Source organism: Penaeus monodon, chromosome 3 (assembly GCF_015228065.2).
Source record: "Penaeus monodon isolate SGIC_2016 chromosome 3, NSTDA_Pmon_1, whole genome shotgun sequence".
In the NCBI taxonomy this organism is placed as follows: domain Eukaryota; kingdom Metazoa; phylum Arthropoda; class Malacostraca; order Decapoda; family Penaeidae; genus Penaeus; species Penaeus monodon.
In genome coordinates this window covers 7,800,804-7,822,818 of record NC_051388.1, presented here as the reverse complement: position 1 = coordinate 7,822,818, position 22,015 = coordinate 7,800,804, and the positions used below count along the sequence as shown (strand labels likewise).

General features: G+C 38.7%; 1 protein-coding gene across 1 annotated transcript in view; it reads right to left on the bottom strand.

Annotated features, from left to right (window-relative positions):
• Nucleotides 1-1,215: 1,215 nt before the first annotated feature.
• LOC119585131 overlaps nucleotides 1,216-22,015 on the bottom strand; it is a gene marked incomplete in the record, with an annotated part of 180,639 nt that continues 159,839 nt past the window's right edge. The window contains 2 exon segments of the mRNA XM_037933765.1: nucleotides 1,216-6,114; nucleotides 10,691-10,896. Coding sequence (XP_037789693.1) covers nucleotides 5,987-6,114; nucleotides 10,691-10,896 — 334 coding nt within the window.

Genomic DNA, 22,015 nt, shown 5'->3' with positions numbered 1-22,015 from the left:
TGTAAATCTTTATCATCTTCGCCGTACGACAGCATTTGAAATTTGGTGGAACTTAATGAATTTCTTCTCACAATGATCAGGATTGTCATTGATGCGGTCGATAATTAACGTTCAATTACACAAAAGCATCGTTCAGATTGCAACCGTGAAGTCACCATGATCTTTTTTCTAAATATATATTTTTTTATTGCTTTGTCTTTTTTATTGTTTGAGGATAAATTTATTATACGTAAGCATGTCGTATTGACATATTATCTTTTGAGCAAGCGAATAAGTAGAGAAGAAGAAGAAAAAGGAAAATAAAGAAAAACGAGAAGAACAGGAAGAGGAAAAAGAGGAAGAAAAATAAAGGAAAGAAGAAAACAGAAGAAGAAGAGGAATAAGAATAACAAAGAATAAGAAAAAGAGAGAAAAAAAGAAAATGTATAAAAAAAGAATAACAAAGAATAAGAAAAAGAGGGAAAAAATAAAATGAAGAAGATGAAAAAGAAAGAGAAAATGTATTTTTGTTCAAAGTCAGAGATTCTTTGCAACAAATTTCAATTATCCAATATCTTACCTTTTCAAATAAACAATAAATAAATAATAAAAAGAAATTGCGTAGATTATCTTGCTGTAATTTCTTATCTTTCTTTTTTTTTTATTTCTTAACATTTTCTACATTTTTCTGTTATAATCATCATTATTATAATTGTTATTATTATTGTTACTGTTATCATCACCATTATTATTATTATTATCATTATCATTATTATCATTATTTTTATTATGATTATTACTCTTGTAATTAAGATTATTTTTATTACTTTCCAAGTACTCCGTCCATGGTTTTTATCTAATCTCTTTTCTAATATTCTTTCTTTTTTTCTTAACCACATTCGGACATTTTTTACTTTTTTATATGTCTGTCTCTCAAGAAAAATGTTTCTCCGTGTATTTCATGGTGAGAAATGTGGATTAGCATTGTGTTCTTGTGTGTTCACGAATCTGGCGGTTTCTGGCCTGTAGTTCATGCACTGAAATACGTCTTCTGTTATTATCTTCATCAATTCATCATTTTCATTGTCACACACACACACACACACACACACACACACACACACACACACACACACACACACACACACACACACACACACACACACACACACACACAAACCTCTTAACAAACTTACAAAGGACATTAAGGACCAAATGAAACAACCCCAACACGAGTGGATTTTTGGTGGCAACTTTTTATTCGACTGTTAATAACCAATACAAGGATAAAGCTCCCAAAATGAGGGGTATCGGCCGGAGGAATCTCCAACCGGGTACCCCCTTGCGTGTTTAAAGTTATAGAAAACGGGATATATCACTCTTTGCACGATGAGGCAAGTCTTGAAAAGCACCCGCTATTGGCTGCTCTCAATAATAAAAAGGCGACCTACGGATTTACGTTATTAGTATTAGTATTTTTTTGTACATGTAAGAGAAGAAATTCTTTTTTTTTTTTTGGTAATATATATATTATTTTTTTAAAGGAGTATTTATGTATTTCAAGGAACAGAAACAAACATCAAACATTCATAAAAGACAGGCTACGTGTCTGACTTTTGCTCGTTAGGCAGAGTGGTAAGATTAACAAACACGGCGTCGCTATGGCCGTGGGTCTAACATACATACAGTTTGAGCTGATTAAGACCGTTGCAAGGAGGTGTGTGACGTTTTTCTCTCTTTCTCTTTCCCTTTTCCTCCTCTCCTGTTCGTTTTGTTCTTCTCCGTCTTGTTTTCTTTTTTCAAAGCTTTTATTTCTTCTCTCCTATCTTGCCTATATACATCTTTATCCCTTACATCACCTATTGCTTCGTTATTTCTCTATCTCTATCTTTTTATTACTTTTCCTGTTTCTTTCATCCGTTAACTTATTCTGTTTTCTTTATTCTTACGTCTTCTTACTGCGTACAACCCGAATGTGTGTATCACCGACTGTGCTTGTCAACTGAAACGGATACGGTACACGGAGATACATAGAAAATGCGATAAAAAAACGGAGGGAAATGAAATACTAATATACAAATAAGAAAGAAAGAAAAAAGATAACTATTAAGTCCCTAACAAAGTGTAAATAAAACATGAATATGGGGTGTGTTTTCTGAAGGTCAATGCCTCATTCCTAATCCGTTATTTTCCAAAAAGGTGTTGATTACCTTCTATCTCTCTATTTTTTTTTCTCTCATTAATATAATCTTTTTTATCGTTTTTATTTTCTCCCATCGCGCATGACTTCTCATGACCTTGCTTGACCTCGAACGATGCAGACGCGACCTCTTCCCCTGGGCGCGCATGGACCTTTCGAACTTACTTTGTTTCTGCTTCTTTTCTGAACCCAAACAACCAAGGAGACCCTGGCCTCTCTTTCGCTCACGCCCACGCCCACTTAGAGAGAAAGGGATCAGTGGGCGTAAGTTTTTTGTTTTCTTTTTTCAGTCCAACCCAGAAGGCCTAGGTCAGGAACTGCTCGGTTGACCTGCTTTTGTTTTGTTTTTTCTTATTTTGACAAAAAAGAAGAAAAAATCTCACGCCTTACCGAACTCTATTTGCATTGACCTTCGCGTCGTTAAAAAAGAAAAGAAAAAAATCGTAAAAAAAAAAAAACTACACAAATCTTAATTAATCGTCACATTACATCAAATTACATCAAAACCTTGAATATGAAGTTCAAATATGAAAGATAACAGTTCATAGACCAACGAAACATTACGAAATGTATATTGAAACCAGATCCCCTACGTCCGCATTCATATAACTTCCCCTGTTTTATGAATGGCGAACTGAAGCTTTGTAACCTCGCGGAGAACAACTAAAAACTATTAAAAACTAAGGCATTCTTACGAAAAGGAATATCTACGTAAATGAACGAAAATTTGCAACTGTATCTACATCATAGCGGGGTAAAGGTAGTACATGAATCTAGTATATATATATATATATTTTTTTTTTACAGATTAATTCTCGTTGTCTCGTGAAACAATATGAATTACTCACACTCTGCACTAAGTGCCAAAGAAAAACACTCGCCTCTGTGGTATGATTGTTTATCCATTATCATATCTATATCCCGAAAAAAAGGGGGTCGAAGGAGTGAAAATGTTTCACTGCAAGATCAAAAAATAAAAATCCAAAGAAATACAATTTTTTTTTCTTTAGGTTGCCCGTCCCAACGCTGCCCCCTCTGTACGTTTTCTTTGACAAATGGCTCAGCGGGAGGGGGATGCGTGGAACTGTCGGCAGGATTTACTGTACGGTCGAAAAACCATACATACACACGAGAGTAAGGTACATTGTTGTATTCTTATTTTATTGATGATACAGCCACATAAAATGTATTCTAGACATTATGATTAAAGTGATTATCCTCTAATCAGTCTAATTTTGAAGAGCACACTAAGCAATATATAATATATATGTCAATAAATCCATACAGGGAATGTCAAAATGTAAACAAAGTTTGAGTATTCTATATCCTATATTAATACGACTAATGTATTAGCAGTGCGAGATCTACTCTAGGTTTATTGTGCATTCGGAATGGAATCTTCACTGGAAAGTGCTGGAGGATATACTAGTCTAGATTGCAAAATCAAAAACTGTCCGCTACTTGTTGCTTGAGCTATGTACCACCAAATTGCCGTCCGACTACGGATGAAGTACGCGAGAACGAACGTCAACAAGGACTTTCTGTATAAGAAGGCGCTTTACAAGAGCTACAAGGTATAAAGATTGTACCCCTGAAGAATATAGGAGTTGCAAGTATGGTATGATATCAAGGCAATCAGTAGCTGTTATACACACTCTTCAGGTGTACAGAAACCCTTCAGTAGCTCTGGGTTTTTTAGCTCTTCCTCTCTCCCGGATCACAGACTCCTTCCTCCTCGCCAACGGAGATACCATGACAGTGATATTGTAGGCTCAAATGTGTTTCACGTAGAGAAAAATGAACAACAAAACTTTGCAACGCAGGAGAACAAGTACACATAGTTTACAGGGTTCGGTGAAAGACAAGATTTTGAAAGCTGCTCGCCAGAAAGTAGGATTTCTGTGCGGCCGCGGGACAGCTGTGTGGTACACTGAAAGAATGATGGTGCAACAACGAGCTTTATGGGGCGCTGTTGACACGTGCTCTCAGAGTGTTTGCAACAACGCCGTTGCCGTGTCAGTGACGACAACAGGTATTTGAAGAAACTCTTACTCTACCATTCTTCTTAGAAGTTATTAGTTATTTATATATATTATCCTGGACTTGGGAGGGGAAAGTGTAGGTATTCCTCACTTGATCAAAAAATACTTGACGAAAAAAACGTTTTTTTTTGTTTTTTTTTAGACTGACACTAGAAAACAACACACATCTTTGAAGCTCATGTCCAAACAGACGACACGAAAAAGGGGGAGGAAATGACCATAATGAAATACAGGCAGGCCTAAACTGACCAAGTTTCTCATAATATTTAGATCTTTTTTTATTGGCTCGTGATAGCATCTCGTCAAAAGGAATATCTCTACTTGACTACATTCTTCTATTGCATATCTGATAAATACAATAAATGATTTACTTTATATATGTAGAAACTCCCAATATGTATATCAAACTGGACCACTACTCGATAAGATTTCAAACTACAATATCTATCAGTTTTATTAAATCTTCCGGGCAGACCTGTTTTGAATAGAAACAGTATTTATTTTTTCATCTACTTTCACTACTTCAGGTTTGAGTTCATGAAAAGGTCACACGATCTGCATAGAAGATGATATTGTTTATATTTCAGTGTAATACTGTGATAGATGTACAGCGGGACCGGAGCTTCGAGACACCGATTTGTCAGGAGGTTCGGGAGGTCCTCGTGCAGCCTCCGTGAATGATGCAAACACTCGAGTATTCGAACCTGACGTTATTCGAACAGCGGGCACCGACGTCGCCCTGGTCTGTCCACGCACACAAGAATAACACATGGTGTCTAGTGGGGTATATTTCGCCTTGATTTTGTTATTTTTATTTTTTTCTCTCTCTTTTTTTTCGTCTTTTCTCTCTTCTTTGGAGGAAAATCTCTAAAAAATCCAAGTGTTTGTTGACGGGAGGTTGTATTACTAGGTATTTCTTTAGTGCTTATATATATTGATGGAAATGCTCTCTCTTTCGACGAGCTGTTCGTGGCTTAGTGTGCTCTACCACGAGTTCATTAAAGTGTTCATTAGGCATCTTCAGGGATGTGATCGTGCTGTAGTTCCCCTGACATTATACAGTGGTTTTGTTTATGGTTTAACTCTTACTTTATCTCGCTTGTTCTTGCTAACTTAAGAACTTGTATCATCTTCGTGATCTCAGCTGCTCACATCGTTATTATGCTATGTAGGTATATATGATTATATCTAGATTTATATATATATGATGCTTTTAGTAAATGATAAAAAGCTTGCATAAGTATATTGATATTTTTAAGAGAATGCTAAGAAGAAACACATTCCTCAATTGTAGCTGATTATAGATTAAAGATTATATTATTATTATTATTATTATTTTTCCTTTTTTTTCTCTCTCAGAAAGTTCCAGATAAACTCGTGGTCCCTAACACACACGATCTCCTACAGTTGAGCTTTATCCAATTTTGTATTGTGAATCCTACATCAGAGTTTGCGAAGAGGTGTCCGGGCGCCCAGAGAGAGCCCGCGGCCCCGGCACCTGCGGTCGACGGCGAACTCCGTGCGGACGCCCTCGCTCGACGGGGGGCGGTGGCGGTCGGGGCGGCGACGGCCCCCGGCGCCCTGGCTGGGCTGGATCCAGTCGCCCCGCCCCTCGCCACGCCCGCGGGGAGGGGACACTCACCCCCGTCGCCTGCCGCCGCCGCCGTATCCTTCTGCGTGGTGTGTCCGGGCGCCTCCCCCCAGGGCCTGTTGAGCTCGGAGGGCGTCGTCGGGCGGCGGCGGCGGCGCCTTTTGCTGGGACTTCTTAGTCCACGGTCTCGATGGCGACAGTGGTCTCCGCCTCCTTCTTGGTGGGGCTGGGAGTCTTGGCCCCGCCCGCGCCCGCCACCGAGCCCGTGGCGGAGACGGCGGACAGCGCGCTCCCCCGCCTTCCTGCAACACCAACTGTACTTTACTCAGTCAGCCCTAACGTGGCAGGGTCTCCTCTGCCTTGCAAGCTGGCTAGCGTCTACTCGACTCGGCCCTGGGCCTTTGACTCCTACTCTGATCTGTTATATAACACCTCATTCTATATGTCATTGATATATCATGTGGAGTGCACTTTAGCTATATGAATCTATTTCTTTTACTCTAACTCTGCCGAAAAAATATGGTTAATATTAATCCTAAGAAATATGGTCTGCATGATTTTTATTTATTGAAAAGTAAGAAAAACTATCGACTAACAAGAATGACTGAATTGAAAGTCCCATCAATAGTGTGACTGCACACGTTGTAATCATGCATTAGTATTTAAAGAACTATCTACAGTACTTTCGTATTTAAGAGTCCTAGGTAAAGTAACTGTATATAAAAAAGACTATTTTAAATAGGTAAATTACATGTGCTAGTCCTATACATACTATAATTCAGGTATATATAAAAATATATTAGCTAGGAAATAGTTAGTTGCCTGCGCCAGGTTATCTCAGGTACGCTAAAAAAAAAGTTCTTGCAACATATCACACATGCCACCGAGTTCAAACATCATTTATCATGACTTTTTTATTGTATGCTGATAGTAGAGTTACATTAGCGTGCGTCCAATGTAATTCTATACCAAACAATTTGGCATAACAACAGTCTCACCCAACAAACCTCTCTACCAATGGCAAACTGGGAAACTTACGCTCTCTCAGTAACAGCGCTGGAAGCCACTAAACCACACTAAACTCGTGACTAGCGTATTGTCTCAACTCACGTACAAGCGTGTCTGAGTCCTTCTGACCAACGCAGTGTGGTCTGATGGGCAGCGGTTGGCACTCAGGGCTAGAGTATAAATACCCTCGTTATCGCCCCAGATGTCAGTCTCTCTCTCACTCGCGCGAGGAGAGGTATTAGCCGGTCCCCCTCCGTCACTCCGTTCTTCATCTCTGACTAATCAACGTGTGTGAGGAGGGGCGGGGTTTTCTGGGCGTGTCAGGTGTTTACGTGGCTGATTTCACCTGTTTCGTGGGGTTTTCCCTTTTCGTTTTCAAATCAGCGTGACATGGCTGTGCAGGGGGGTCTGTAGTTTGGTGTGTTTTTGATATTTTTTTTTGTTTTGTTTTGGAGTATTAAGATTTTTTTTTTTTTTTTTGGTTTGTTTGTTTTCCATTGGGAAGGTTTAGGTGAGATGACTGAAGCTCACGGGCCCGATATAAAGGCTCCGGTGGTTTAAATAGCTTAGCATTTATCTTTTTAAAAAGAAAGAGTGTGACCAAAAATAAATGTATATTTTTTGAAACTATCTGAGCCAATCAAGCTGGTCAGTCGCTTGTGAATGAATTGCAAAACTGAACAGGCACGCAAAAAATCGCCATAGCTGTGATAACTGACCACTTTAGCTGTGTTATCTCAAACCTGATTGAGAATCTGAACCTTCTGAACCGCGAACCGCATGAGTGAATGAGAAGGCAAACAAACAAACTTAAATCAGCCATAAACAATAGAGCTAAAGTGAACAGACGATACTAATACGTTCTAGTAAGAAACCCTTATATGTCTTAAGGGTCATTTCTAAGTCATTAAACCATTTATGTATCGCACTAACTGACCAAGCATGAACTACACACAAGGCATGCAGTCAAGAAACGGACCATTGAGAAGATGGGTCAGTTGGTCTAGACTAAACAGGTCTGCGCTACTGTGGGTGGGTAAGTCCAGGCTCGTATGTTGGTGGGTTAATATGCGTGTGTGCTTGTGTCTAGGTGAGTGAGAGTATGACTGTGATAGTGAGTGCGAATTTGCGTGTGATTGTGATTGTGTGTGTGTGTGTGTGTGTGTGTGTGTGTGCGTGTGTGTGTGTGTGTGTGTGTGTTGTGTGTGTGTGTGTGTGTGTGTGTGTGTGTGTGTGTGTGTGTGTGTGTGTGTGTGTGCGTGTGTGTGTGATAAAGGAGAGAAGGAGAGAGAGGGGTCGGGGGAAAGGAAGTGGGGGAGGGGGAAGAAAGAGATAAAGGGAGAGATGGAGAGAGAGAGAGAGAGAGAGAGAGAGAGAGAGAGAGAGAGAGAGAGAGAGAGAAAGAGAGAGAGAGAGATAAATAGAGACAGAAATATAGATAGAGAGAGGGGGAAGGATGAAGAGACGGAGGAAAAAAAACGAAAAAATTGTTTTTAAATTTCTTAAATGTGTTTACTCCTACACGTGTATGTTTCATGCGATTAAGACCCTGCAGTGTACGTATGTGTCTCGTAAGTAAGTGACAAGAGTGTCAGTAAGTGTCAATGCCTCTAATCAGCTGACATCTATCTGTGGCACTTCCGCTGCTCCGCCTTCACCTATATTACGACATTTTTTTTTTTTTTTTTAGCCAGGTGCCTCAACACTATCACCTTAGCTCACCTGACGCAGCATAGTAACATCTTCTCCTCTATGGATGAATATCATCTACTTAATTTAAGTCTTAATTGATTTAGAGAGGAAAAGAGAAAAGAGAAGCAGCCTTAAGTTTATGATTTCTTAGAGAAAGGGAAGAGATGCAATCAATCTACACTTTGAAGCCATCAAAAACGGGCTTCAAAGGACAAAAGCAAGAGGTAATGGAAAATGCCGTAGAACGATAAAAAAACAACTGCCACTGGTGTGCATGAGTGCCAGAAGACGAGCCAGGTGAAGAGCCAAAGGAGTGCCAAGTCTAGCGAGCAGCGTGCCTAACTACACGTGTGTGTATGCCTGCCTGTGGCTTGCGGCGATCAGCAGCGAGAGTGCCAACAGGGTGTCTGCCACCGCCGCGCCGTCGCTGCCGTAGTGGTGGTAGTGCCCCGAGGTGGTTGGCAGACGGTGTCAGGCCAGCGAGACAATAAGAGACGAAGGAACTGGAGACTTACCGTCAGGTTGCGTGCATGCTGGGGATGGGTCACGTGACGTCACACAGGTGGGTCCCAAGTGTCATTCAAGAGAACAGTCGTGGCTTTGTTAGTGGTGCCGTGATTCAAGAAACACACACACACACACCTTTTTTGTTTGTCCAAAAAATACCAAAAAACAAACAAACAAAAAGGGGTCGAGAAAAAGCGAAATTTACACATTCAAAAGAGATATTGAGAGGGAGAAAAAAAAAATCTTCCTCTTCAGTTCCCAAAATGAATCATCACGGCATAACTAACGACCATAGAAGGGTACATACACAGGGTTGGAACTCTCTAGAAAAGGTCCTTTTGGAAAAAAGTGACACTGAACTGACCTCTACAAAAAAAAGAGAAAAAAAAATAATAACTACCATTTTTATCTTCAAATTCTAATAGAAAAATGGACATTGAGAGTGGGACCCTAGACAAAACGTTTTTCCTTTAACTCACCCCAGAGCAGGATTCAGATCAAGGCCTTTTTGCGTGCTCCAACTGGACCAAAAAGTTTGTTAAGAGATCGTACGTTCCTCCGTGGCAAAAGGAGACATGGACGATGATAATAAAGGAAAAGAGAGAGAGAGAGAGAGAGAGAGAGAAAAGAGAGGAGAGAGAGAGAGAGAGAGAGAGAGAGAGAGCGAGAGAAAGAAAGAGAGAGAGAAAGAAAGAAAGAGAAAGAGAAAAAAAAAATTAAAAGTAGGGGGATATCAGATTTGAAAAAAAAGATTGAGAAAAAAAAAGAAAAGGAAAAAATATCCCCTACTATTTTAATTCCCTTCGAACAATATCTCGAGGACTTGGAAAAAACTTTTTAGTCCAGGTGTCGTAGGAGAGAGAGAGAGAGTACTTGGGGGAGTTGCAATGGAGGAGAGAGAAGTTGAGGGTGGGGTCCGACAGCTGTGTGTGGCGCTGGAGGAGGGTCGGGCCGCCGGCGGGAGCACGGGGCTTTTCCGCCGCCTGCTCGACTACCGCCAGCGATTCTCACCATCTCACAGGGACTCCAGGGACGGTAGACGCTGATATGACACCCCTGGGCCTCATGGGGGCAGAAGGGGAAGGGGGGAGGGGCAGGGAAGGGCGGGGGCGGAGAGAGACGGGGAGAGAGGGGAGGGGAGGGGGCAGGGTGACACCAAGTTATGCTAGTGACAACGTTTTTGGCGGATTTTAGAAGTTTTTTTTATTTAGTTTTTTTTTGTCATTTAATTTCTTCCTCTTTTTTTGTCTATTGTTTTTTTTTTGGGTCATCCTCTCAGAGAAACATTCCAAGACTGGGTAATAAGAAACTCGAGTTATTTGTGATGATATTCACATGCAAGCCAATAATAAGGCATTCAAGAAATGGTAGAATTCTTTCTTTTATGACATGACCTGGCGACTTTGTCTAAGTAAGGCCAATATATAAAAAATGCAATATGCAAAATTCAAACGCCATAGTAAAGATCACGCACTGCTTTAATTAATGGAAGAAGCAGACTGCTTGAATAACAGTGAGCTGGCAACCCCCCGGGTGTCCTGCGCTGGCCTGGCCGGGGGACCACTCGGGGGCCCCCGTCCTGCGGCCTGGGCAGGGCTCCGGGGGGCGGCGGGTGTATGAGTGGGGGGGAGGGAGACAGTGAGGGACTGGCCACGCCCCAACGACTCTAACCTTTGGCCAGAGAGCCATTGGGAGACCGGGAGGCGGCGTTGACGGAGGTGACAGAGGGGGCCCGAGAGGGGGCTCGCACGCTGGCCCGGGACCCCCGGCGCTCCCCACGGGCGGGACTCAGCAACTTACTGTCTTTGAACAGCGAGGCGTTCATCAGGCGGGGGTTGGGGGTGTTGAAGATGGATCGGTTCTCTCGGAATCTGGCTCTGCAAGGAAGCGGCGCGGGCGTCAGTCAAGGGCACGAGGGCACGGGAGGAAGGGGCACTGATACCAAGGGCTAGATGCTGGCCATGTTTAAGGGTTATAGAGGTCTGTTAAGATCATATATGAGGCCTGTAAGTCTGGTCAAGGCCGAAGACCAGGGCCATTATGCTTTAGACTGCTGACTCGCATGACCAGTCCGGAGACCTCGCTGGACAGACATCTGGAAAAGGAGCAAGAGGTTATTCGCACATATGACCTGTTACGAATAGATGAAAAAAAAAGAAAAGGAGAGGAAAAGAAATAAAATAAAGTCGAATATAAATAGAGAGATAAAATAAAATTTAGCAGAATCAGCACAATTAGCAGAACTTAAGAGCACGGTCGACATTCGCAGTCACCACCATAATAAAATGTAAAAAAAACAAAATCTACCATATGTTACTCTTCCCTCGTGCTTGCGGTGCGTGGGGCATGGGCCTTGTGGGCAGCCTGACCTCATGACCTGCCTGACCCGACATCGAGTGTGACCTACGGGTGCGCAGGTGCTTCTCTACGTGACCCTATAGGCCTAGGTGCTCTGAAATCATGTTCCCGCCCCTTAAAGTATACATTAACAGGAATGGTGCGGATTATAATGGGAAAGTTAATGGTTCGCGTTTACAGTAGTTCTTATAACTAGGTGATGATTATGAATATAGTTATAGCATGGTTATGAGTTATAGAGTGGCCATAGATCAATGGTGACTATACACTATTTAGAGTAAATGATATCAGGATCAGTTTCCTTTATTACTACTACTACTACTACTACTACTACTACTACTACTACTACTACTACTGCTTACTATCACTAGTATCAAAATACTACTATTAAATACTACTTCTATTACTACCACTACTATCAAAATTGCTACTGCTTCTACTACCTAAACTACTACTACTACTACAAATACCATTATTCTTTCTATTAACAGTGTTGCTACTACTACTACTATTACGAAAAATACTACTATTACTATCATTGCTACAAACACTATCCTTACAACAACAACTACTACAATAGCTGTAAACAATTGCCATTTCTTCAAAAAAAAAAAAAAGCTACAAAAAAGCTACTGCTACTTTTAACATTACTGTTATGGTGACTGTGATAATGTCATTAAATACGTTCTCTTCTGCTTCTGCTTCTGCTTCCGCTGCTTCTCCGATTCCTGCTGCTTCCTGCTTGTTTGGGGAATCTGCGTTTGCTTTTTTACTCAGTTTTTCTTTCAACGTATGAAGGATTATGAAATATATGGATACTTCAATGCATCCGTACGTATACATATATGAATATATATATATATATATATATATATATATATATATATATATATATATATATATGAACATGCATGTACGTATATATATATGTATGTATGTATGTATGTATGTATGTATGTATGGATGTATGTATGCATGTATGTATGTATTAATCAGCATGTATATATGAATTGGTATGGGTGTATGTATGTATTATGTATGTATGTATGCATTGTATGTATTTATGTATTCATGTATGTATAAAAAAAATCTGAGTGGCTTTCAAGTCGTAATCAAATCTATTTTCAATATCGCAACACAAAATAGACTTCGCTTTCGTACGAGTAAAAATCCCCCCCCTCCCCCCTCCCCCCCGACTTTCCCTTCAGGTTACGAAAGCGTTAAGCCATTTCTTTTTTTTTTTTTTTTTTTTTTTCTTCCCCCTTTTTTTCCATCGGCGTTTCAAATTGGCCGGATGATAAAAGTCGATTTCCGCTAACACGTTTTTTTTCCGAATTTCAATACGAAACGCGCGTACTTTTCGCTACTGATGTGGAGAATTTGGCGCGTTAGAGAGGGAGAAGGAGAAGGAGAAGGAGAGGGAGAGGAATAGGGAGAGGGAGAGGGAGAGGGAGAGAGAGAGAGAGAGAGAGAGAGAGAGAGAGAGAGAGAGAGAGAGAGAGAGAGAGAGAGAGAGTAGAGGAAAGAAATATAGGAACAGAGAAAGAGCTTAAGAACACACAATTAAAACACTCACACACTTTCTGCCAGTCCTATATTAAGTAATTCAAGATCCACACTCTACACAAATCGTTACTTACAAGTGGAATTTTGTATCTGAACAAAATAAGAGTATGGCAGTTTGCAACTTGTTTTTTGAGAACAATCTATTTTGGCAATTCTGTGACCAAATGTTTAAAAACACCCAGTTATTTTCATATATTTTGATTCTAAACATTTGCAGACAGTACGCGTAACTATATACATTGAGAATTCTCAGAAAAAAAATACAAATTCATGTCTGTAGGATATTAATTAGGTATAAGCTTAATGATATGTCGTATAAGTAATAAGTATGTTCATCTTATTAATCATCCTGCATTTCAAATCTCTATAAACGATTTTGAAATATCACTAGCTATGATATCAAATCCTTTCTCGTTTTTCAGATGCTTATAACAAAGCAAAATATCAGGGTAATATTCGGTAGATCCTTAAAATATCAATTTAAGCCTTTCGAAATTCCACTACGGATTCCAGTCCCGCGGGGTATTGGGTTACCCTTCCCTCCCTGGAAACCAACGAACCTTTGACACAACTTTAGAAGCTAGGCTGTCACAGTGGGTGTCGATGAGCATTTGCATAGTACGAAGGGAGTGAAGCTGATAGACTTGGTGGCGCTCATATCCACACCGAAGCTGCGACTTTCTGGAGTTATTTTGATTATATTTGTGTGTGTGGTTTTGTTGATCGAGTCTTACATACATTTGTCTCTCTCTCTAGTCATTTGATTAATCTATTGCAATCATACGTATACAAAATATCCTGATTTGCCTAAATTTATTATACATTAACCGCCCTCTCTTTCTCTAACACGTACCCACACACAGGCAAACGGACACGTACACGCACACACAAATAGAATAAGAGAAAGAATATCTATAAAGATATTAGCAATGAGAAAACTTGAGAAAATAGGACAGTTATATAGATATAGGATAAAGGAGCAACGCACGAATGAAGAAATACAATAAAAAAATAGAAAGGCGCCAGAAATAATAGCGATTTGCTCGTAAATTGCAAAATATTTGTAGGGAAAATGAAGCAGAAAAAAACACATAATAAACATAAATTGAAGAATACGGAAGCGTTAGTAAGCTAGATAAGAAAATTGATGAAAAACGTAACAACATATACATATATATCTTTCATCTCGCCGCCTTGATAAAAAAAACGAAAAAGAAAAGCCTCCAATAAAGAAAATAATAAATAAAGAATAGATATCCATTAATCAAAGTACAAATAGTAATAAAGAAGAAAGAAAGAAAGAAAGAAAGAAATCACAACTTTACTAAAACGTTTTTTTTTTTTTTTTTTTTTTTTTTTTTACCCAAAGGAGTAAGACTTGATTTCTATTGCTAAAACGAAGACATTCACATCAATTCAAGGGTGACCACAATGCAGCTAAGATCTAGAGGTTCAAGCAGAAGGTTCTTCGTGTGACCTGTGCTTTGGGTGAGAGAAAGAGAGAGAGAGAGAGAGAGAGAGAGAGAGAGAGAGAGAGAGAGAGAGAGAGAGAGAGAGAGAGTGAGAGAGAAAGAGAGAAAGAGAGAGAGAGAGAGAGAGAGAGAGAGAGAGAGAGAGAGAGAGAGAGAGAGAGAGAGAGAGAGAGAAAGATAGGTAGATAGATAGATAGATATAGATAAAGAGAAAGATATAGAGAGAGAAGGGGGGGAAGAAAGATAGGGAGAAATTGAAGTAAAAGTAAGCAAACAAACATCTATATGCCTGACAGCAAGGATAGTTATTTTCAAAAACACTATCTAAAAAAAATGATAATGATAACAGAAGATAAAAAAGTAAAAGAAAATAATGATAAATAAAAAGTTAAAGAATAATAAGAAAAAAAAAATTACTGACATCATCAAAGTCCAAAACTATAATAGGCAAAAAAAGAGAGAAAAACCGTTAAAAACGTTATTTCAAACGGATTATAAAGAGGATACAACAGGAAAGTAGAAGAAGAAGAAGAAGAAGAAGAAAAAGAACTAGAGGTAAAAGAGAAAGAAGAAGGGAAGAAAAGGAAATAAGAGATAAAAAGGAAAGAGATTCTATATTGCTCAATGTTGCCGCGGGTGCATAGCATTGTTGTTATTGTTGTTGTTGTTTTTGAACGGTTGAACACCAACATTCTCTCTCGGTGACGGACGGAGAGGAGAAAACAGAGAGAGAGAGAGAGAGAGAAGAAAATGGGGGGGGGAGAATGGAAAGGATAGGGATGGAGGATGAAAAAAAAGAGGAAAGTATTTCAGAAAAAAAAGAGAGGAAGAAGGAGAAGAAAGAGAAAAGAAAACAGAGGGAGAGAAAAAATAAAAACTCCCTCATATTTTTCTTTTTGTCTCTTTCTCCTCCCACCCTTCCTCCCTTTCTTCCAGCCTTCCTTCCTCTCTCCTCCTTCCATCTCCTTTACCCATTTCTTCCTTCTTTCCTCTTCTTTCTTTCTTTCTCTCCCTCTCTTCCCGTTTACCTCCTTCCTCGCTTTCTCCTTATCACCGGATGCTCCACTTACTGTCTTCTGTCAATTTCTCTACGTTTATCCTTCGTGATTTGAAGACCGACCTCTTCTCCCTGAATCGAGATCTGGAATAAGGGGAGGCGTGAGAAAGGGGAAGAGGAGAGAGAGAAGGGGAGGAAGAGGAAGAGGAGAGAGAGGCGGAGAAAGAGGAAGAAGAGAGAGAGGAGAAGGAGAAGACCGACTTCTCCCTGAATCGAGATCTGGAATAAGGGGAGGCGTGAGAAAGAGGAAGAGGAGAGAGAGAAGGGGAGGAAGAGGAAGAGGAGAGAGAGGCGGAGAAAGAGGAAGAAGAGAGAGAGGAGAAGGAGAAGACCGACTTCTCCCTGAATCGAGATCTGGAATAAGGGGAGGCGTGAGAAAGGGGAAGAGGAGAGAGAGGGGGAGGAAGAGGAAGAGGAGAAAGAGATTGAGAAAGAGGAAGAGGAGAAAGAGAAAGAGGAGAAAGAAAGAGAGAAAGAGGAGAAGAAGGAAAAGGAGAGGGTGGAGAAGGGGGAGGAGGAAGGCGAAAAGAGAGGTGAAAAGAGATAGGAGAGACGCGAGGATAGAGGAACCATGAAAGAGGAAGAGGAGAAAGAGAATAAGGAAGGAGAGGAGAAGGAAGAAGGCTAAAAGAGAGAAAGGGGGAGGAAGAGAGAGAAGGAAGGAAAGAGATCTGGAATAAGGGAAGGCACGAAAAAAGAGGAAAAGGAGAAAGAGAAGGAGAATGAGAAAGAGAGAGAAAGGAAGAGGAAGGTTAAAAAGAGGAAAGGGAGAAGGAAGGAGATAAGAGAGACGGAAGGATAGATGAAAATAGACCGACCTCTTTATCTTGAATCGAGATCTGGAATGAGGGAAAGCGTGAGAAAGGGGAAGAAGAGAAAGAGGAATATAAGGCAGGGGAGAAGGAGGAGAAAGAGGAATGTGAAGAAAAAGAGAGAGGGAAAGGGGCGGGAGAGGATGAGGGAAGGAGAAAGGAAGGATGAAAGGGATAGATAAACACAACCGACCTCTTTACATGGAACCGAGGGGAGGAAGAGGAAGAGGAAGAGAAGGAAAAAAGGAAGAAAGAGGAGGAGGAAGAGAAGGAGAAAAGGAAGAAAGAGGAGAAGGAGGAGAAGGAAAAAAGGAAGAAAGAGGAGGAGGAGGAGAAGGAAAAAAGGAAGAAAGAGGAGGAAGAGGAGGAGGAGAAAAGGAAGAAAGAGGAGGAAGAGAAAAAGGAGAAAGGGAAAAAAGAGGAGGAAGAAGAGAAGGAGAAAAAGAAAACAGAGGAGGAGCAAAGGAAGAAAGAGGAGAAGAGGCAGAGAACAATGGAAAGCAAGAATAAGGGAGACAAGTGGACAGAGGAGAGACCGAGAATTGGAATAAAGGAAGGAGCAAGAAAAGATGGAACAGAAGAAGGGGAGAAAGACGGGGGAAGAAGAAGGGGAAGAGGATGGAGAGGAAGAGAAAGGAAGAGAGAGCCGTGAGGAAGAAGAAGAAGAAGAAGAATGGAAAATGAGAAATAGAAGTGAAGGAAGAAAGGGGTCAGAGAAGAATAGGAAAGGAAGAGGAAATAAGGAGAAGAGACGAGAAGAAGGTAGATGAAGAGGAGAAGAGAAGGAAGAGGGAACACAAAAAAGAAGAAGAAAGGAAGGTAGAGAAAGAAGAAGAAAGAAGAAGAGGATAAGGAAAAAGAACAGATCAGAATAAAGGAGGGAATAGAGAGAGAGAGAGAGAGAGAGAGAGAGAGAGAGAGAGAGAGAGAGAGAGAGAGAGAGAGAAGACTTATAAAACGTAAAAAATGGAAACAAGAGGAATAAAAAGAGACAAAAGAAGACGTACTGATAAAAAAGGAAGTGATGACAGATGAAAAATAAATCAATTGCAAAGCAGAGGAACAGCGTACAGACATAAATGAACAAACATGAAATAAGTAAGATAGAAAGAAAAGCACCAATGGAAGAATAAAGGAAACGAAAAGAAAAGAAAAAAAAAAAGAAATGAATTAGTAGATGAAATGCGAGTGAATGAAATGAAGAAAGCATGAGGGTTACGAGGCTAAACTAAGTATTTAATGAAGCAATCATGAAGCAAAGTACACACCACGCACCACGAACACACATATAACAATGAAAAAAAACAAAAAAACAAAACAATTTATATATATTAACAAATAAATTCACTCAAAATACAAAAAAGACTGAGGAGCAGTCTTTTTTGAAAACGGTTCCGTAAAAAAAAAAAAAAAAAAAAAGAATGCAAAGAAAACGGATTAGCAGAAAGAAAACGGAGTGATGCATAGAAAACTGGATCTTCTAAAGGAAATGTAAATGCAATAGGATCGAATAAAAAGAAAGAAAGAAAAAAACTGATAAACAATATATACACATAACAAAGATAATAACAATTAAAAAAATAAGACCAAAAAAGAATTAAAAAAAAAAGGTAAATGTAAAAGGACCGACTAAAAAAAAAGAAAAAAAGGACACTGATAAGCAATATATACATATAACAAAAAAGAAAATAACAATAAAAAATAAGATAAAAATAAAATAAGATACATGCAAGGAATTGACCAAAGAAAATGGGAAAATTCACTCCTCTGCAAATGCAGAATCACGAGAAACAAATGAAATATCAGAGCACAAAATAAACGAAAATGGTTTATGTAGGAAGGGGGAAGGGAATGACAAAGAGAATGATGAGAGAGAGAGAGAGAATGAAAAAAAAATGGAGCATATTAAGCTGCACAGAGGAAGGGGAACATAGAGCGGAAATATAGTGCAGTCAGAAAGGGAGTAACTATATATATATATATATATATATATATATATATATATATATATATATATATATATATATATATATATACACATATATATACATATATATATATATATATATATATATATATATATATATATATATATATATATATATATATGTATATATATATATATATATATATTTGTGTGTGTGTGTGTGTGTGTGTGTGTGTGTGTGTGTGTGTGTGTGTGTGTGTGTGTGTGTGTGTGTGTGTGTGTGTGTGGGTGTGTGTGTTTGCGTATGTGTGTGTGTGTCTGTTTATGTCCACAAAAGCTCATGCCTGTGTATGTTTTTTGCGTCTATATATTTGTCCGTGCATTTCTGCTGTTAGCATTAGTAATATCAACGTTGATCATGTTGATAAGCCTATTTATGATAATAGTGACGATGAAGATAATAAATTAGTATTAATGATATTGATAATGATAACTTTTGTGATGATGATAATGAGAATAATAAACATAATTATAATAATATCATAAAAATGATAATGATAATAATAATGATAGTGATAATAACAATAATGAAAAAAAAACATACTAACAATGATAATAATAATAATAATGATAATAATGATTATAATAATAATGATAATAATAACGATGATAATATGATAATGACATTAATAAAGATAATAAAAACAATAGTAATGATAACAATAAAACGATGATAATGATAACAATAATGACAAGAGAATGATAATGATAATAACATTAATGATGATAGATACTAACAACAACGATTATGATAATGTTTAAGATAGTAATAACAAGAATTGTAACGATAATGATAATGATGATGATGAAATTAATGACAATAGTAAGGAGAGAAAATAAATATATTAATGAAAACGACGATGGTGGTCATGATGGAAAAAAATAATAGACATATATTGAGAAAGAAAAAGAGAAATACAAAGACAAATAGAAAGAGAGAGGGAAATAAAGAGAGAGATAAAGGCAGTGCAAAGAAAGATTGAAAAAAGCTTCACGCACATACAGTTCATCAGGATCTTAGATTTTGTTACTTCAAAGCACTACATATTACAAGGAAGAAACCTAATTATAAGCTAATTATATAGAAATAGATAATAAGGTTTTAGAGAAATCATATTTATTGATTTTTTAAAAAAAGTAACGAGGTAGAGATGGTTAATACATACAAACATGCAATTAATTGATGGTAATAATTAAAGAGAAGGAGATGAAAAGATGGAGAGAGAGAGAGGGAATAATCAGGTTTAAAAATAAATAAATTAACAATTGGATTACATGCATTTGATAACAATATTTCCATATCATTAAGACTAAGCATCACGACACTCTAAAATCGACCTTCTGTATACATACCAATAAAGACCAAATTCCTCTCCCCCCCCACACGATATTTTCTATCTTTCTTGCCTTCTCGAGTCTGCGATTATCCTTCTCTCTCTCTCTCTCTCTCTCTCTCTCTCTCTCCATTTTTCCTTCTTCTAAGCTGTCAAAGCATCTTAGAATCTTCAAGCTAAAATAACAAGCTCCATTATACAATTTCGTTTCCATTGTTCATTCTGTCTCCTACGTCCAACGCTTAAAAAAAAAAAGCCTACATATAATAAAATAATAACAATAAAAAAAGATTGACATACGAAAAAGAGTAAATAAACAGAATGATAAATAAAGGAAAGAGTTAAAAGCGTTCAAGACATGTAATATATATTTACACGTATTTTGAACATCACCTACGTCATCCTCTTCGAGTAGAAAATCCAAAATACAGGTTCTGGAAAATAAAATAAAAAAAAGAAAGACTCCAGTGTTGTATTGCGAGGGAGGGGGGGGGAGGGGGGGAGGTCTTTGCTGGAGAGGAAGAGGGGGAAAAAAGGGGGATAGGAGGGAAGGAATGAGGAGAGGGGAAGAAAAGGAAGAGGGGAGGAAGGGAGAAGGAGAGGAAGAGGAAGGAGATAAGAAGGGGAGGGGAAAGAAAAGGAAGAGGGAAGGGAGAAGGAGAGGAAGAGGAAGGGGAGGGGAGGAAAAGAAAGAGAGAAGAAATAAGAAGAATGGAAGAAAAGGGAGGAAGGGAGAAGGAAAGGAATATAGAAAGAGGAAAAGGATATACAAAAAACATTAAATAGACAGAAGAGGAAGAAACCAAAACAAAGTGTGATAAGGTGGAAGAACAGAAGATAAGAAAATGAAAGAATGGAAGAAAAGGGAAGAGCAATAACTAATAATTGATAAAAAGATATATAAATACGATGGCAGGGAGGTGAGAGCCAATGCTGTGAGTTCGTTCATTAAGGAAACGCTGATTAATTGATGTCACTGTAACTAATTGCCAGAGTTCACTTCTAAAAAAAAAAAAATAATAATAATAATGAAAAGGGAAAAAATTAGGACGATTTTGTTTGTTTGTTTGTTTTTTTAGTTGTTTTCAAAGCTTGAATATGATTATGATGTGATAATTATAATGATACACTGGTTTCTTTTTTGTGTTTATAAAAAAATAAATATATTAAAAATATTTAGGCAAAAAGTGAGTAATTAGACTTACTTGTATACACACACACACACACACACACACACATATATATATATATATATATATATATATATATATATATATATATATATATATATATATATATATAAATGTGTATGTGTGTGTGTGTGTGTGTGTGTACGCGTGTGTATGTATATGTGTGTGTGTGTGTGTGTGTGTGTGTACACACACACACACACACACACACACACACACACACACACACACACACACACACACACACACACACACACACACACACACACACACACACACATATATATATATATATATATATATATATATATATATATATATAAATGTGTATGTGTGTGTGTGTGTGTGTACGCGTGTGTATGTATGTGTGTGTGTGTGTGTGTGTGTGTGTGTGTGTGTGTGTGTGTGTGTGTGTGTGTGTGTGTATGTGTGTACGCGTGTGTATGTGTGTGTGTGTGTGTGTGTGTGTGTGTGTGTGTGTGTGTGTATGTATGTGTGCATGTGTATATGTGTACACATAACTTCTTGTTTCATCAGCTCTGCTAATCGTAATAAATCTGGATCTTCATCAGCTTCTCAAGATTGTTTTTCTTCATTTTTTTCTGTCATGGACAATATATCCCACTTTTTATAACTACTGTTATTTTTATTTTGAAATCTCGCTTAATCACGAGCGCGGGTCAGTAGCAGGTCAGTAGCAGGTCAGTAGCAGGTCAGTAGCAGGTCAGTAGCAGGTCATAAGTTGTGAATTTTGTGTTTCTTAGAATGATTAGATTCTGAGGAAAGTCTGGGGGAGGAGAGAAAGAGAGAGAGAGAGAGAGAGAGAGAGAGAGAGAGAGAGAGAGAGAGAGAGAGAGAGAGAGAGAGAGAGAGAGAGGAGAGATAGAAAACCGAAAAGGAGAGACACAAACAGACAAACACACAAAAAGACAAACAAACAGACAAACAGACTGAAAAAAAACAATCAAACCCCAGCAAAAAACAAACAAACAAACAAACAGACAAGCCACAACAACCCCTCCCCCCATCTCCCCTCCACCCCACCCCCACCCCCGCTGAAAATCTAGGCCCAAAATCAAAACATCAAAACGTGGACATTCTTATCACTCGACTGCATTCACACATCGCGTGTCCAAGCCAGTCGACACGCCAGCAGTCCCTTTGTGGCACTGTCTGGCACCCAAGTGAGTCAGTGAGTCGTAATTACAGTGCTTGTAGGA